Source organism: Tachypleus tridentatus, chromosome 11, assembly GCF_004210375.1.
Source record: "Tachypleus tridentatus isolate NWPU-2018 chromosome 11, ASM421037v1, whole genome shotgun sequence".
In the NCBI taxonomy this organism is placed as follows: domain Eukaryota; kingdom Metazoa; phylum Arthropoda; class Merostomata; order Xiphosura; family Limulidae; genus Tachypleus; species Tachypleus tridentatus.
In genome coordinates, this window is record NC_134835.1 from 65,850,977 (window position 1) to 65,867,762 (window position 16,786).

Below are 16,786 nucleotides of genomic sequence, written 5' to 3' on the forward strand. Positions count from 1 at the left end.
ATGAGAAAGAAGCACTGTTAAAGAGGTGTAAGTTGGGTTTGGGCTGAGGTAAAGAGATTCCAATAGTACTATTGGAACTGTCCAGTTACTAAAAAAGTCCATAAGCAGGGGAGGTAACAAGAGAACCACATAGTTTCTCAATAATAGTTCCACTGGTCTCCCAAGAGCCACTGAAGAAAACACATATAAGCACAACCCAATAAAATAAACAGCTTGAGGGGAAGCCATGTTGGAGGGAAGGCTGAATCCAGCTGAGAAAGAAGTTGAAATGTACTGCCAAGTGGATGAAGTATTAGGTAAAGATAAAAAAGGACATGAAATTTTAGCAGGCCACCACAGACAGGCAGCTTCCCATAGAATAGTAGAGGTGTGAGAGTAAGATTCCTTCTGCAAATGGAATAGACAAAAACCAGTTGCTTATGTAGTAGTGGAACTATACACCAAGCCTGTGGAGATGGAATGCAAAGGCCCTGACAACTCTGCTGAAGATGTAGGGAAAACATTGCAATGCTAAATAGGAAGCCTTGAACTGGAAGATAATATACTGATGAACAAATCAAAGGAAACATCTGAAAGACAATCACTGATGAGCCCAGTGCAACTAATTTCAGACCAAACATTATCAAACAGAAGGAGAAGGAGAAGAAAAGGGAAAGGAAAAATGAGAACAGAAGGACTGGGATGAGACAATTAAGTGAAAATGTTGTTTGGAATAGGTAATAAACCAATGAAGTTAATGAGCAATGGTGCTCAGGATTCAATACAATCAGGAATATCCTCAAAAATAGAAAGAAAAGAAAAGGGGAAAGGCAAAGGTCCCATAAACAAGAGAAGGGTATCTCAACCCAATAATTCTTAATAACTGATCAGCTAAGAGAGCAAGAAAAAGGGCAGAAGCAGTAGTATGGTCCATGGTGGAAAGGAAAAAGTAATGGGAATCATCAGTAACATCATCTGGGGCTCAATGAAGTGCTTCCTACCTGAGGTGTAGGGAAGAAAGTCATTGAAGCACAGAAAACAGAATTAGATGAAGATGAGAAAACTGAGAATTAGAAAGTGATAGGAACCCAGTGAGTCTACTCCACAAACAACCAAAACAGACTCCAATATCTGTGACTCCTGATATGGGAAGTTCAAATGATCATAGGTTATAATAAAGGAATTATACATGGGAGAAGGACAAAGCACAAAATCATGGGTATTGAGTTGATCTGAAAAGGACATTGCATGGAGACAAATATCATAAGAAAGGTGAAAAAATGAAAAATTCATTAGGATGAAAAAGGAAACAAGAAGAGTCATAAGACATGAGAAGGAGAGATAGAACAGAACTGATTGCTAAGGTCTCTATAATTTGAGGAAGTCTGAACAGTCTCCTCAACATAACCAGGAAGAAAGAAATGGTCAGAGTCATTTTCCTCATCATGTGAAAGGAATGAATGCCAGAAGAATGGACAGGCACTGAAACACACAGATACTAAATGGAACCCTTTACCTAGTGTACAATGACCTTCATGTCATTCACATTTAACATGCCTCCAATAGGCAACTTAAAATCTTGAACTCCTCACTCAAAAAAGATCTTGAAATAACACAAATTTGAGAGTTCATAACCATCAGAAATAAAGGAAACAAGTCCCTTTATCAAACTGCATATCTCCATAATTCTTGAACAAACAAATACACCTTAGTTGAGCAGTGCCAAGGAAAAAGAAATCAATATCAAATTCAAAAGCACAGATGGAACTAGCAAACAGGGAGATTGTGTCACTTTCCTATTGGTGGAAGGCTACTGCTGCATAACTGTCATTATGCAGCAAGTGCCAATCAAGAAAAATCTTATAAGATTAGCAGGAGTTGCAGAAAGGCTAGTGGCTAACAAGTCTCTGAGGCAGATGCACAGAAAAAATAGCTTTCTGTAAAAGAGGTGTGTTTCATCTTGGAAAGTATTTTTATTCTCAACATAAAGATTACCTTCTTCTCAGATTAACCAAGTAAAGGTTTCATAAATATGCAGAGAAATATTTCATCAAAAAGTCTTACTTTTTGTCTACAACACCTTTTAAATGTGTAATAATAGATTTCCAACTTTTATAAACTAACAGTGTCTATATTAAATATTATAGTATGTAAAGCTTTGTGATTACAAAATCTATCAAAATAACCATGTCAATGTAAAATCAGTTTTTGAAGTCATTGGTTAATCAATTGGCAAATATTATTAACTGATCTGCTCTTCCAAGGGTGTTAAGAACTTTACTCACACTGATGTTCACAGAGGGTTGAGTATGTTACATTAAAACAATTTTGAATACATAAATCAGCAAGTCACATGACAGCCACAGCCAATATACAGTCAAAAGGTAATGAAATGTAACACAGATTACATTTTTACAGTCTGGCATCTTGAGAGTACTTTTAATGCCACCAAAACCTGATTTCTTCAGAAAAGTGTAGGCAACAGTCCTTTCCAAAGTAAAATAATCATACTCTCAGATCATATTGGTATGTTTGGATCAGGGCTTTAAAATTTTCAATGCAGGGGTATTTCTTACAAATAATGACTGCAAAAACAATGAAATGTAGATTAATTTAAGCCACCAAGATGATCTGTAAAGAAACCTGCAAGAAGTATTATCCCAGCCATGGTAAGCAAAGTGTAAAATCTTGTAACAGATAAGAGTTCACAAAAAGTAAAATAAAATAAAAGTTCAGTGACAAAAGCCATCCTCTTATCTAGGCAACAATAGGAAACACAATCTAGAAGAATCACCATTTAAACATAAAGCCAGCAGGATATAGGTTCATCAAAATTTACAAAAACCTCCTATTGAATTGCTTGCATACCTCAAGCCATTTGTTAATGAAAATTGAACTATTCCATACAAAGATATAAAAGTCATGTTGCCAGATGCAGTGCCTCTGGATTTCTATGTTATTAAATTGTTGAAATGGGCACAGAGAAATAGTTATTTCAATACACTAGATGCATTATGAAAAACTTGCAGGGAGGAATGGTATGTTTTGGACATGAAAGCCTGGTAGTGGGACCTTCAACAAACCATACTGCATGACTATTGTCAAGATGCACAATCATCAAACAGAACATGAATGGACAAGGACTTTGACTTCAATGATTTGATAAAAATACAAAACAGATTAAATATAAAATATTCAATATCTGTATAAGTCATATGTTATGAAGAAAGATTAAATTAACTTTCTTCAATTATATATGCTTAATATATACATTTTATGAAATTAAGTGCAAATATTTATAACCCTTACTTTTCTTGGCCATTTTCACATTCCTCACTTATGACATGCTCAAAATCATCACTTTTTTCACTATTTCCATTACTATTCAAAGAACTAAAGGCCTCTGTTGCTTCACTGCCAGAAGATGCTCCAGTGTTGTCAACCTGGACCTCTGGGTGGACATGTGCCATCTTATTATTTGGAGCTGGTTCACCGCTCATAGTGATGCTGAATTATATATAGATCAATCAATGAAATAAAGTCAGATGAATAAACCATATTTTATAGTGATAAATACATGATACTAAGCTCACACTTCAGTATTAATAAATGTATATCTGCAACTGATAAGACTGTTTTAATATCCAATATTATCAAAAAACATATTTGTCTAATCTTTCACTTTTTAATGAACATCAGATTACAATTTAAAAATAAATGAATAACTTTACCAAAGAAAAAATACCAAAATTTATTACAGGAATTATTTGTCAATAGTTTCTACTTTATCATCTGTTTGACACAAGAACACTGAATTAGGTTGATTATTTGTTAATCATATAGGAATTATGATTCTAAAATGCATTTATTGTGATAACCTTATTTTATATGGTACAATTTTAAGATTTCTTTAGAGATAATGTAATGCAAATTTATGAATGGTATGAAATTTGAATAAGATTATGTTCAACCTATTAACTAGTTGTTCTAAATATACACAGAATTTTTGCAAGCCTTATGCTGTATATGGCACATTCACATTCAATTACCAATTAAACAGTCAATGGTTAAAAATATGAAAACAACTTAGAAATGGAAATATAACACTGGGGAAACAACAGCTTATAAATAACTGAAATTGGTTCATTTACTTTATAGCACCTATAGGCCATTAACCTCAAGGGCAAAGGACTAGTCCACTGAACCAGTCTTTTACTGGAGAAGGAATGTTGATTTCAATTCTAAATTTACAATGTGTAGCTACCTGAAATATGACAAGCTTTGAGTAAAATACACATTTATATTGCAAATAAAAAATTGGAAGTGTTAAAATAGCACTTCTACTCAAGTCTGTAAATTAATTTTTCAATGTAATTCAGACTATGACAAGTCACAGACCAAAGTGTTCATGACGAATAAAAATATTTCTAATCATTAGAGCCTCCTAAATCCATATCTACATTTTTTCAGTATCCCCATATATTGTTTCCATAAAATGAATAGCTAATAACTCTTAATATCAAACGTATAAGTGAATGGCATTATGTAAACAATTGTAGCATGCACACTTCGACCCCTACCCAAGCACACTATTATAGACTTGTGGTTAACAGTAATAATCTAATAGAGCTTCAGCAATAGTTACAGCAAATAACAAAAATCACGTATACATTTTTAAAAGTCTTCCTTGAATTTTCAAATTTCATAATTATTAGGAATTACTTCCAATCACATCATAATTCCCTTCTACATTTTGTATAACCAAAATGTATTTGGTATAAAGTGTAGTATACTCTAAAAATATATATATTTGTGATGACAAAACTAGCAAGTCAATCAGGGACATCAGCTGTTGGAATAGGAAGTTAACACATTATATATGAAAGTTATAAAGCCTTTTCTGAAATGTACAAACTACCAATAAATTAACGTTTCAGTTTAATGTGATAGTAGCTAGGATTTTGGAAAATCGGGAAAAACAGGCACATTTGACAAAATAAACTTAACTATTTCCTAAAGTAATAGAAACAAAAAACATAGCAATACATGACGAAATACTAATAACAATAACATAGCGCAGATAGCACTCTGTGGCTTTGCGTGAAATTAAAAAAACAAACAGTATCAATAACAGAGCAACAAACATAAAACATCTGACAGTGGCAGTTATTTTCCTTTTGACGTTACCTTACAAATTTATTACACAGTATTTTTCCAAAGTTCCAAGTCACTCAAACCGCCATAAAAACAATTTCAATATGGAAGCTCCACCTCCGTTGAAAACGCCTTACGTGTACGTACCTAAAACTTTCACACTGCAATTTTAAGTCGTGCAATCTGGTGCTATTTTTATTCATTTTCTGCCTAACTGACTTGCTTGTGCCCTACATCTAGACTTAACGGTGCGTCTATCTGAGACGAGTACAGTACTTACACCAGTTACAACCCGTAGAAAAGGTTAAACTAAAAGGTATGAGTCACTGTTCTAACCTCCGGGGATCTTCACAAATAACTGGGTCCATCAACACAATTTTGCAATGTTCACATATTCGTCATTCAATATTTCCATAGCCACATGAACCAGCAGCAGTAGCGAAAATTATTTACCAATACATGATAAACATACCTTTCTTTCAGAGTACGTTAAACCTAGTTAAGAAAAATGATTACACAATCTAGCTACATGAAACAAACGACTCTAAAAGGTAAAATACAGTAAATAAAAATCAACAATGAATGATATATGTTGCATACGTCGGTTACCTATTGCTTTTTATTCACCATTTTTCCTTATTTCTAATTCGTCTTTAACATTTGGAGGTGTTCATTGGTTAAACACGAGCGCCCTAACCTGGTTATGCTGGAACTCAAAAAAAGAGTGGCCCGAATGTTAATGGTTGGTGGTGTTGGCTAGCTGTATCTTTTTTCCCTCTCTCTAAACAATCTCTTTTAAATTGCTGACAGCAGCTTTACAAACAAATTTGCGGTATGCAACGATGACTTACTTGTGTATGTTGATTTAATACAAGTAAAAATCGTTTGGGTCTGATAATAGCGAATAAAATAATTTTCTTATTATAGTTTTCAGTTCCAACAGATTTCATAACCGAACTGTATGAGACAGTAGTGAATAATCAGTTACTATAATGTAGGTAAGGTAAGAAACTTTAAAAATTTTATCTAATATAATTAATATAATAAATAAAACAACACACAACAATGTCTATTGTTAATAATTTTGTGTTACTTTCTAACAATATCGCAAAACCACAAAATTGTTTACGTAGTTTTGTAATATTGCTAGAAAGTACAACAGTGAGTAATATATATATAAGCTCTTAATGTGTTTTTCGTTATCTTTTTCACTCTTTTAACGAACATCTGATAACAGATTGACTACGCTTTTTTTGGTTGATAAAAACGTTAAAGAACACAAGTGTTTCAAATATTACATATGTTTATAAAGTGGATTTGAATAAGATAGCGTTAGATCCGCAACTGGTCTTGTCATGGGATAAGAAACTTGAAAAGTGCACTGTGAATTTCTGTAAGACAAGATTTACATTGACCAACCACGTTTAAAAAATGTGTAAAACAGCACGGCGATTTTCCTCTTTTCAAGTACAGTATAAAGAATTCGGGCAAAATGATGAAACATTATCTCTACAACTATTGTTGTAACCCACATACACCCATTACGAAAAGTCAGAGGAAACATTTCAAGCGTACTTAAATGTTCACTTCTTATCACAGCGATCTACTTACAGCAAAACTAAATATGAAACTAGACATATGTATACATAAAATGAAATATACCTTCTTACATCTTTTAGTCATAAAAATTAGAATGAATTTGTTTCATCATATGGCAACTCTAGTTGTTATGTCGACGAATTCAAAGCGACTTCAATAATAAAAAACCAAAAACAGTAAGTGTTTTAAACATGATTTGTAAAGTTGCTTTTCTTATTAATAGTAAATATTTCATATAAAACGTTAATGCCCAAATTGTACAATCATAACGGTACGTTATCGTGAAGACTCGAGATAACATTGGTTTTACAAGAAAGTATTGTAGTCGGACAAAGAATTTAAAGTTTTCTATCTTTAAACAATAGTATTATTTCGTAGAGGTCAATTTAAAGTGAAAGTTTACTTTTGTTTGTGGTTAAACACAAAGCTATACAATGGGCTATCTGTGCTGTGCCCCCACAGATATCGAAACTAGGTTTTTAGCAGTATGAGCTCTCTGAATTATTGCTGAGCAAATTTAAGGAAAAATAGTACAAGGTAAAACATTGCAACAAACTGTGCACGACTTGAATTCTTTCTGCAGTAAAACATTTTTCAACTGCAAGTGTCCCCGTCGCACCAAACATACTCGCCCTTTCAGCCGTGTGGTCATTATAATGTTACGAATAATCCCACTATTCGTTGGTAAAAGAGTTACCCAAGAGTTGGCGGTGGGTGGTGATGTCTAGCTGCCTTCCCTCTAATCTTACACTGCTAAATTAGGGACGGCTAGCGCAGATAGCCCTCGTGTAGCTTTGCTCGAAATTCAAAAACAAACTGCAAGTGTTCATTCACAGCGTAAATTGGAAAAAAAAACAACTATATATATATATATATATATTAATTCATGGTGGTCTTGAACTAGTCATGGGCTCTTTCATTTGTAAATAAAATGCATTCATAAAAATGATAAAATGCTCTTGTATGGAAATCTTTTCCTAGACTTACTTCTTATATAAGTACTTCTGCAAAAATACTACAGAAAATTCTTGGCACCTGATAAATCATCATCACCTTGACCCAACTGAATAACTTTCAAACAATATTTATAACAATAATTTCAAAAAAATGTGTGTGTGTGTGTGTGTATTATACACACACACACACACATTATATATATATGAGAGAGAGAGAGAAAGAACCAAGAACAGAATTTTACATTACACTGCACAACAATTTTTTTGAAAAATTTTACTTCCTGAAAAGTTTTTGCTGATTGTGACAGGTACCTGGTGGGTGTGCACAAATATAGTTTAGGTTTTGCTTCATCACGTAGGAACTCTGAGAAATAGACAGTTAACTGTTTACCGGCAATAACGTATTTAAGTGCGTTTATGTTTCTAATACGCTATTAAGTTCAACATAATTAAAAGTGTTTTGCTCCTGATTTTCGTTTGTATTCAATGTCCGGTGCATCACGTTGCAGTGTCCAATAGCAGTCAGCAAGCATTGACGGATTCCAGTTGCCCTGATATCGTTTTTCCATTGTAGCAATGTCCTGGTGAAACTGAAGATTTCGATGAAACGGTACATGAGGGGCAAATTTGGATGTGATTTTCGTGATCAGCAACCAGAAATCTATAAGGAACACCCAACAGTGTTCAAGAAGCAAAAACTTTGTTGTGCAGTGTAATTTATTAAATACTTATATAGAAATGTATTACAGCAAAAAACATGTAGATGACATGCGTTTAAATTCAATCCCATAACACATCAGAATAAATTACATAACTGTATTATTTCTACGGAAAATTTATTTTTATAACTCAGTCATATTAAAGAGATAATGTTACATCACAACAAAACTTCCAATCTATTATTATGCAAAAAACTCCACTCATTTCTAAACTTTCATAATAAATTGTCCACGAAACTGTTTATTATTCACAAGTTTGTTATTAAGCAGTTCCTACCGTATGAATTAAACCTCATATTTTAACGTTACAAGTACACGAGATCAGCGCTGAATTACCAAGATGGAGGCTTACTGGGTCTTTTTGCTTTTCAAAAGAGTCTCTGGTAAATAGGCGACTATAGGTATAACTGTTGTTGTTTTCATTTCGCGCAAAGCTACACGAGGGTTATCTGCGCTAGCCGTCCTTAATTTAGCAGTGTAAGACTAGAAGGAAGGCAGCTAATCATCACCACCCACCGCCAACTCTTGGGCTACTCTTTTACCAATGGATAGTGGGATTCACTGTAAAATTATAACGCCCCCAAGGCTGAAAGAACGAGCATGTTTGGTGCAACGGGGATTCTAACCCGGGACCCTATGTCGAACGTATTAACCCACTTGGCCATGTCGGGCCAGGTATAGTTTATGAGCTCAGAAAACACTGCACTGAAAATGTTTAGTTTCTTATGAACTTGTATATATACTTTCTGAAAAAAAAAATATAGTTTTTTTATAAACTTGCTGCATTACTAAAAGGAAGATTGTCGACTCTACAGTGACGTACTTAGGTAGGAGCTAGAGGGGTTCAGCCCCAGGGCCCTCTGAAAATTTCATTCTGTGTAAAATTACATGGGATGTAGGGCCCACAAAAATTATTAGCCCCTGAGCCCACACAACCTTAACTTAAATCCACCACTGGGCCTGTAGTATAGATACGTTCAAACTAATATCACAAGAACTACAGTCCTCGCCACTGATAATGTCGATAAACTTAGTTCAGTCTACTACCATTTTGAGATCCAAGATATGGCGATGCTTCAACATTTTCACCACTTGGACGATATACAAGTGACAGAAATCACTGTTAGTCTTTCGCACATATTCCATGATAGGTTAGCGCTAAAACCTAAGATTTGATTCCTCGCGGAGAACAGAGCAAAAATAATATATTGTGTAGCTTTGCACTCGAAACACCTATCGTAATAAAAAGTGTCATCTATAATACATGAAAAAGACTGAATTACTGAATGTTTTATGACAAAATTATTTTAGTTATGTTACTTATTATTCGCACGTTAAACAATGAAATTAATTTCCTCACAAATGTATTTGTTCCCGGATATCCAAGAAACCGACTCAAAGACTAACCGAATGTACTATCCATAATTTCGAACTAATACAGACGGAGGGCACCTGGTCAACAGCACTCACCACTAATTCCAGTACTACGGATTTAACCATCACCCTTATAAAGCATCTACAGAACGCAATTATTTTTCCCAGAAAAGGAGCGCCTGGCCTGACTTGGCCAAGTGGTTAAGGACGCTCGACTCGTAATCTGAATATCGCGGATTCTAATCCCACTCGCACCAAATATTCTCACACTTTTAGCCATGGGGGCGTAATAATGTTACGTTCAATCCCGTTATTCGTTAGTGTAAGAGTAGCCCAATAGCTGATAGTGGGTGGCGATAGCTAGCTACTTGCCATCCAGTCTTACAAATTCGAGACGGCTAGCGCAAATACCTTTCGTATAGCTATGCGCGAAAATTCAAACAAATACGAAAATTATTTTAAAATTAAATGTAACAATTCCCAACTTGAATTTCATACAATACCACTAAACATTCGCAACACACTTTGCGTTTCTGATGTGTTTTAAGAGTGACAATTAATTCCACAGTGATATCAGGTGCTGTTGACTAGTTGCCTTTCCTCTCGCCAGTTGTTCAAAATTAAAAATGGTAATTACCTTAGTAAACTTGTCATAAATATAAAACTGCGTGAAATTCAGTTTAATTTTCTCGTTTCTATTTATATGTTAAATTTTCAAGAATATTAAACATTTAAAACAGGAATAATTAAGAGTTGAAATTTGGTTAAGAAAAAACTTGAAGCTTTGTTACTGTTTATCAACATAAAGCTGGAAGGTAAAAATGTTCATAAGTGATCAAATACTATAATACACACGTTTTCTACTCCAGCCATTTCCAAGACAGTTACTACGTGTTATTAAACAATGTCTACAGTATTTTTAAACCTGTTAATCACACGTTTATTAAAAGTGGGTATTGTAAAAAAAAAAAAAAAACTTCCACTGATACAAATAGTAATCGTAAATTTTATTACTGTAACCAAGGAGTAAACGTGTGCCAGTACGTTTACAACTTATATATATTTAATGCACACTGTGTACAGAATAAAAACATCTGTCCCGCAAAATACACCAATAAAACAATGGAAATGTTCTGTTGTCCAGTGAACCGCTTGATTTGTTCACCAGCGCGTGAGTATACAAAATGTGAAATAACGTGAATAAAAATTCTACAGGGAATCGCTATAATTTCAATGCAAATCGTGTTTAATCACCTTCAACGTACACTAAGAGATTTCTGGATAAGGCAGCTTTTATCGTGAAATTTCTAAAACACGTAAAGCCACTTTTGAAGGTCATAATATTCTTTTGTATGGGTGTCAATTCTATGGTACTTAACCTAGTTAACCTTTGTGCGAACTGTTTGGCAACAACGGACACTGACCAGAGAAGTTTACGTTTGACGATAAAGATGTTGCCACACAGTTCTTGGAAAACTGGTCAGTTCCTCTATTTTTATCAACTTCCTCATTCCCAGAATCACGAGGTCACTGCGATCCAAACCAGATGAGGAAGGGACTGGGTACATACAATACAAAGGTTTAAAGTACACTTCTCAGTTTTGTAAACACTTATTATAAGATTCAATACAGTTCCCCTGATGAGACTCGTCACTTAAACGAGTATATAAATGACGTGTTTTAACAAGAGAATAAACATCGTATCTAACACAGTTGACAGTAGAATGCGTGATAAAAAACATAAATACATACACGCAAATTGATGCAAAACTTTTACAAGGTGGGCTTGTTTTTTTCTAATTAAAATAAAATAAATATTTACTTGAGTGAACAGTACACATCGAAATAAAAGAAATTGTTATCTGAAATCAATATTTTCATTTTAACTCAATATATCTCTACCTCACATTAACTCAACCATGAACAAGAAGTTGCGATCTTCAGTTGAAGTTTCTAATAAACCTTGTACAAACTCCAGATTTACTCATTTTTAAGTCAGTTCACTAAATACAGCGATCAGATCATACTTAACGACGTTAATAAGTAAATTCCTTCTTCCGAGAAAGGCCAACATAAAAAATAAAGTTACATTTTATATTTGTAAATATTGATATTTATATGCCTGAAATATATGAAACAGTTAAAAGTTTCTGCAATTTACAGTACTAAATTTGAATAAGTTAGCATGTAGTTTAAATGTATATAAAATTAATTAACATGTAACATTAAATGTATTAAAAGAATAATAACTGCACTGGACAAACCGTAGTTCACGAAGCTCTACACGAGACAATGTGGCCTCACTTTGTCAGATATTCTAAGCCAAAAAAAACGTTAGCAGAGAAGGTATCCATCTGATGACCAAGAACAGAATGGATATGAAAGCTTTTCTTTTTTTATAGTGTCTGTTACTCATAATTATGGCTAATTATTATTGCAGTTTCAGCTGCTCTTTTATTGGAAGTTATTGCACAAGTGTATGAATATATTTGTTTGGATCTTGAAAATAACTCTTGGTAATGTTATCATAAAATGTTCACTCGAAATTCAAATGAATCTGTTGATATTGAAAGACTAACAACAAATTCTGCAACATTAAGTCACTAAGAAGGGAAATACCATATATTTTACTTTCTACAAATTGAAATGTTTGTTTTATTTTGGTGATTTGTAATTACTAAATATTCTATTACTTTAATTGACACTGGTGAAATTTAGTGTAAGATGAACTCTTCATTTCATTTTTATCTTTAATAACTTAAACCTAAGTAAGATTAAAATTGAATTTCTTGGGTTATATTTGACAGAATGTTCAGTATAACATTCATCTCTGATTCACTTGCTATTTACATTCCTGCTTTTTTCCCTCAATATTCATTTCTTACAAATTATAATAATTTCATATAAATAACATACATGTTTAATAAATTAAGTGTTCGTTGTTGGCTTAATATCAAAGTTCCAGATTTTAGTTTAGTCAATCTAAGGTTTGACCTCACAATAATTGCAACAGGAGATATCTCAACTGTTTTATATCTAGATATACACTGCATGGCAAAAAGTATGTGTACACCCAACCATCACACCCATATGTGCTCATTGAGCATCTCATTCTAAAACCATGGGCATTAGTATGGAGATTGTCCCTGCTATGCTGCTATAACAGTCTCCACTCTTCTGGGAAGGCTTTTTACTAGATTTTGGAATGTGACTGCAGTGATTCGGTCCTATTCAGCCACAAGAGCATTAGTAAAATTAGACACTGATGTCAGTCGAGAAGGTCTAACTCACAGTTGGCATTCCAATTCATCCCATAGGTGTTTGATGGCGTTGAGGTCAGGGCTTTGTGCAGGCCAGTTAAGTTCTTCCACACAAACCCTGGCAAACCATGTCTTTATGAACCTCTCTTTGTGCATGGAGGCATTGTCATGCTGAAACAAAAAGGAGCCTTCCCTAAACTGTTGCCACAAAGTTGGAAGCACACAATTATTTAGAATGTCATTGTATACTGTAGCATTAAGATTTCCCTTCACTGTAACTAAAGATCCTAGCCCAAACCATGAAAAACAGCTCCAGACCATGATTCCTCCTCTACAAAACTTTACAGTTGGCACTATGCATTCAGGCAGGTAGTGTACACCTGGCATCTGCCAAACCCAGATTCATCTGTTAGACTGCCAGGCAGTGAAGCATGATTCATCACTCCAAAGAACACATTTCCACTGCTCCAGAGTCCAATGGCAGTGTGCTTTACACCACTCCAGCTGACACTTTGCATTGAGCATGGTGATCTTAGGCTTGTGTGTGGCTACTCGGCCATGGAAACTCATTTCATGAAGCTCCCAACGAACAATCCTTGTGCTTATGTGGCTTCCAGAAGCAATTTGAAACTCGATAATGAGTGTTGCAACTGTGGACAGACAATTTTTACTAGTTTCAGCACTTGGCAGTCCTGTTCTGTGAGCTTGTCTGGCCTTCCACTTCATGGCTCAGCTGTTGTTGCTCCTAGGCATTTCCACTTCACAATAACAGCACTTATGATTGACTAGAGCAGCTCTAGCAGGACAGAAGTTTGATGAACTGACTTGTTGGAAAGATGACAGTGCCACGTTGAATGTCATTGAGCTCTTCAGTATGACCCATTCTACTGGTAATGCTTGCGTATGGAGATTGCATGGCTGTACGCTTGATTTTATTCACCTGTTAGCAATGGATGTGGGTGAAATAGTCAAACCCACTAATTAGAAAAGGTATCAACATACTTTTGGCCATGCAGTGTGTGTCTTCTAAAATATTAAAAAATCCTACTGAATCATGTGAAGAAGGAAGACCGTGAAAAAATGGAAAACATACAATGGCTAACATTAACTGAACATATTATCACAATTCTTCACATATAATGAAGGTAGAATAATGATTTCAAGTTTTTAGAACTTGAATAGTTTATCATAGTTAGTTTTTAAACATCAACAGAGAAATAATTCAAATTTACCCTCAATTACTGTTTAAACAACTCATCTTTGCAGCAAAAGCATTAACCAAGTTTAAGACAATGTTTAAATATGAAATGTACAACCATTTATTAGCTCTTTTTATTGGCTCATCACTTATGCTTCAAGAGCCACAGACACCAATGCTTGCAGGTGCAACTTGGGCTCAACTCACACTACATGTTCCAGCACCAATAGGTATGACCTGAATGGTGGTGCATTCATTCGTTGTATTCTGTTGCCAGCAGTGCAAAACATTTACATATGGGGATATTTTTATTATGTATACTGTTAATGTCATGAGAAAATATGTACAGGCAATTAACCTGTTCAATATAACAGTGCATCCACAAGAGACACTACTCACCAAAGAATGGAAAGTTTGAGCAGTCATGAGACATTCACAGATGACATGTACGACAATGTTGAAAAATGAATTACTAGCAAACAAAACAAACAATCAATAATTCATCAACAGCCACAATAAATACCTGCAAATAAACAAAACAGATATTCATCATAATCAGGAAGATATGGTGCTCCTTGTTGTACATTTAGTAGTACAGTCAGCAATCAGAATTAACACTGTGTTTTGAGGCAAAGACATACTCATCCTGTTCTGCTACCACACAGACCTGGTTCATGACTTTTTCGTCTGGCGTGAACCAAAAAGGATTTTTCAAAAGGTGTTAAAGCAGCAGCAATAACAGGAGTTCTGTAGTAATATCCTATTTAAGTATGTTATTCTGAGGTGTGACAATACCCCTCATCTCCACAAAATCAGGAAGGTAGCATCTCTTAAAAACATCCAGTAACAACAATGACTTTATGAAGAGACAAAAATTTACCACCATGAGTTCATTTGTTCAGACACAAAGCCTTACTTCAACATTAGCTAAAAGTACCACAGCCTACATACAACTCTATAATCTCAACATTCGAAGGTATCTGGGGAAACATACTTCCATATAAATGGGTTTGAAGAGTTAATAAAGGACAAATTGTCCCTGTGATCACAGGCGTGACTAAACACACCTCTAGCAAATACTCTTGAATTATCAATATGCAAGCTTAAGGTTGTTTACATTATAGATGGCAGCTACTTTATTTTTAGCAATTTTCATGATTTTCCAATACGACTCAATATGACTTTTGTCCTATTAAAAAGGGCATTTTTTCTGAATAGAAAGAGTTGAAATTTCTTTTGTTGCAATTACTGACAGATTTAGCTTTATTTTACCTAAGAATGACTGTACTAGTTTCCAAACAACACCTGTTAACAAGATTGGTTAGTAACAGCAAATTAAAAATTAATAAAGTTCATGATACATGAAGCATAAACCACATTTAGGAGCAAAATGCTTTACTGAAAGTAGCCATTTTATAGTTGTGTGATACAATAAATAAAAATAAGTCATGTGGCAGATGACTATGAAAACTAATAGTATAAACTAAACTTTTATAACCTTACAAGTTTATGAACCAAAGAAAACCATTACAAAGTTACATATGTGAGGGGTTTAAATCTCTAAATGACATCCACAGGTATATACTAATTGTATAAGTAACTGGAGATAACACTTGTTTGGTCCTTCATGGGTATTTCTGTAATGCTGCACATTGTCCAAGAAAGTTGACAGAAGTGCCTTCAAGTGATATCTCAAGATTAAAACCATCACTATATTTCAGTTGGGTTTAACCAACAATAACAAAGATGGAACACATCCTAATAATACAGTATTATAGAACTTCATATATAATACTGCAACCTCTTGGTCAGCTCTTTAGAGTTTGAATAATGATTGTTCCATTGCATTTGTGCACATTTGTGACCTCTTCTTTTCTATCTCAAAGTCAAAGAACTCAGAATTACTTTGTAATAAATATCTTAATGAAACTCCTGTTATTATGAAGATACATGTTCAAGGAATAATTGGTTTTACTTTAATATAACATTATATCTTACCAATATTCAGAAGCTTCAAAAATAAACTTTAAAACTTCATACTCATTCTTTTTTTTGTAACAAATCAGCTTGCAATTACAAATAATAATTCTATACTCTTAAAAAAAATATTAAACCACAATTACCATATTAAAAATTTGTAACTAAAAGTTTAATTTGGGAAAACAAAATGTTCTAAATTTGCTTGCATACATGCATTAAAAAAAAACTGACACACCCATGGAGTTTATATGATAACCAAGAGAAAATAAGATAAATGACATATTTCATCTTACACCCTTTAGATAACCTGTTCCTATTCTACATTCAACGTGTAATCCAAACTGATAAACTTAATGCACTATACTGAAATGTAATTTTTTTTAAGTAATGTAAGTATTTTTTTTAAAATCAACAAAGAGCTAGAAATACCAAAACCTAAAAGAGTTAAATATTATCAGTACACTTGACTAATTATAACTATCAATAACACAAAGCCAAAATATTAATCAATCAGGTATATTTATTACTACTACAAGTATCACTATTAGTACTACACTTATAGTAACA

At 33.9% G+C, this 16,786-nt stretch overlaps 1 protein-coding gene across 1 annotated transcript in view; it reads right to left on the reverse strand.

Annotated features, from left to right (window-relative positions):
• Positions 1–5,401, reverse strand: part of LOC143232342 (acetyl-CoA carboxylase-like) — a 124,764-nt gene extending 119,363 nt beyond the window's left edge. Inside the window, exons 1-2 of the mRNA XM_076467646.1 lie at positions 5,281–5,401; positions 3,289–3,486 (exon numbers count right to left, since the gene is read on the reverse strand). Coding sequence (XP_076323761.1) covers positions 3,289–3,486; positions 5,281–5,336 — 254 coding nt within the window. The 5' untranslated portion in view covers positions 5,337–5,401. The remainder of the gene's footprint in view (positions 1–3,288; positions 3,487–5,280) is intronic.
• Positions 5,402–16,786: the final 11,385 nt, after the last annotated feature.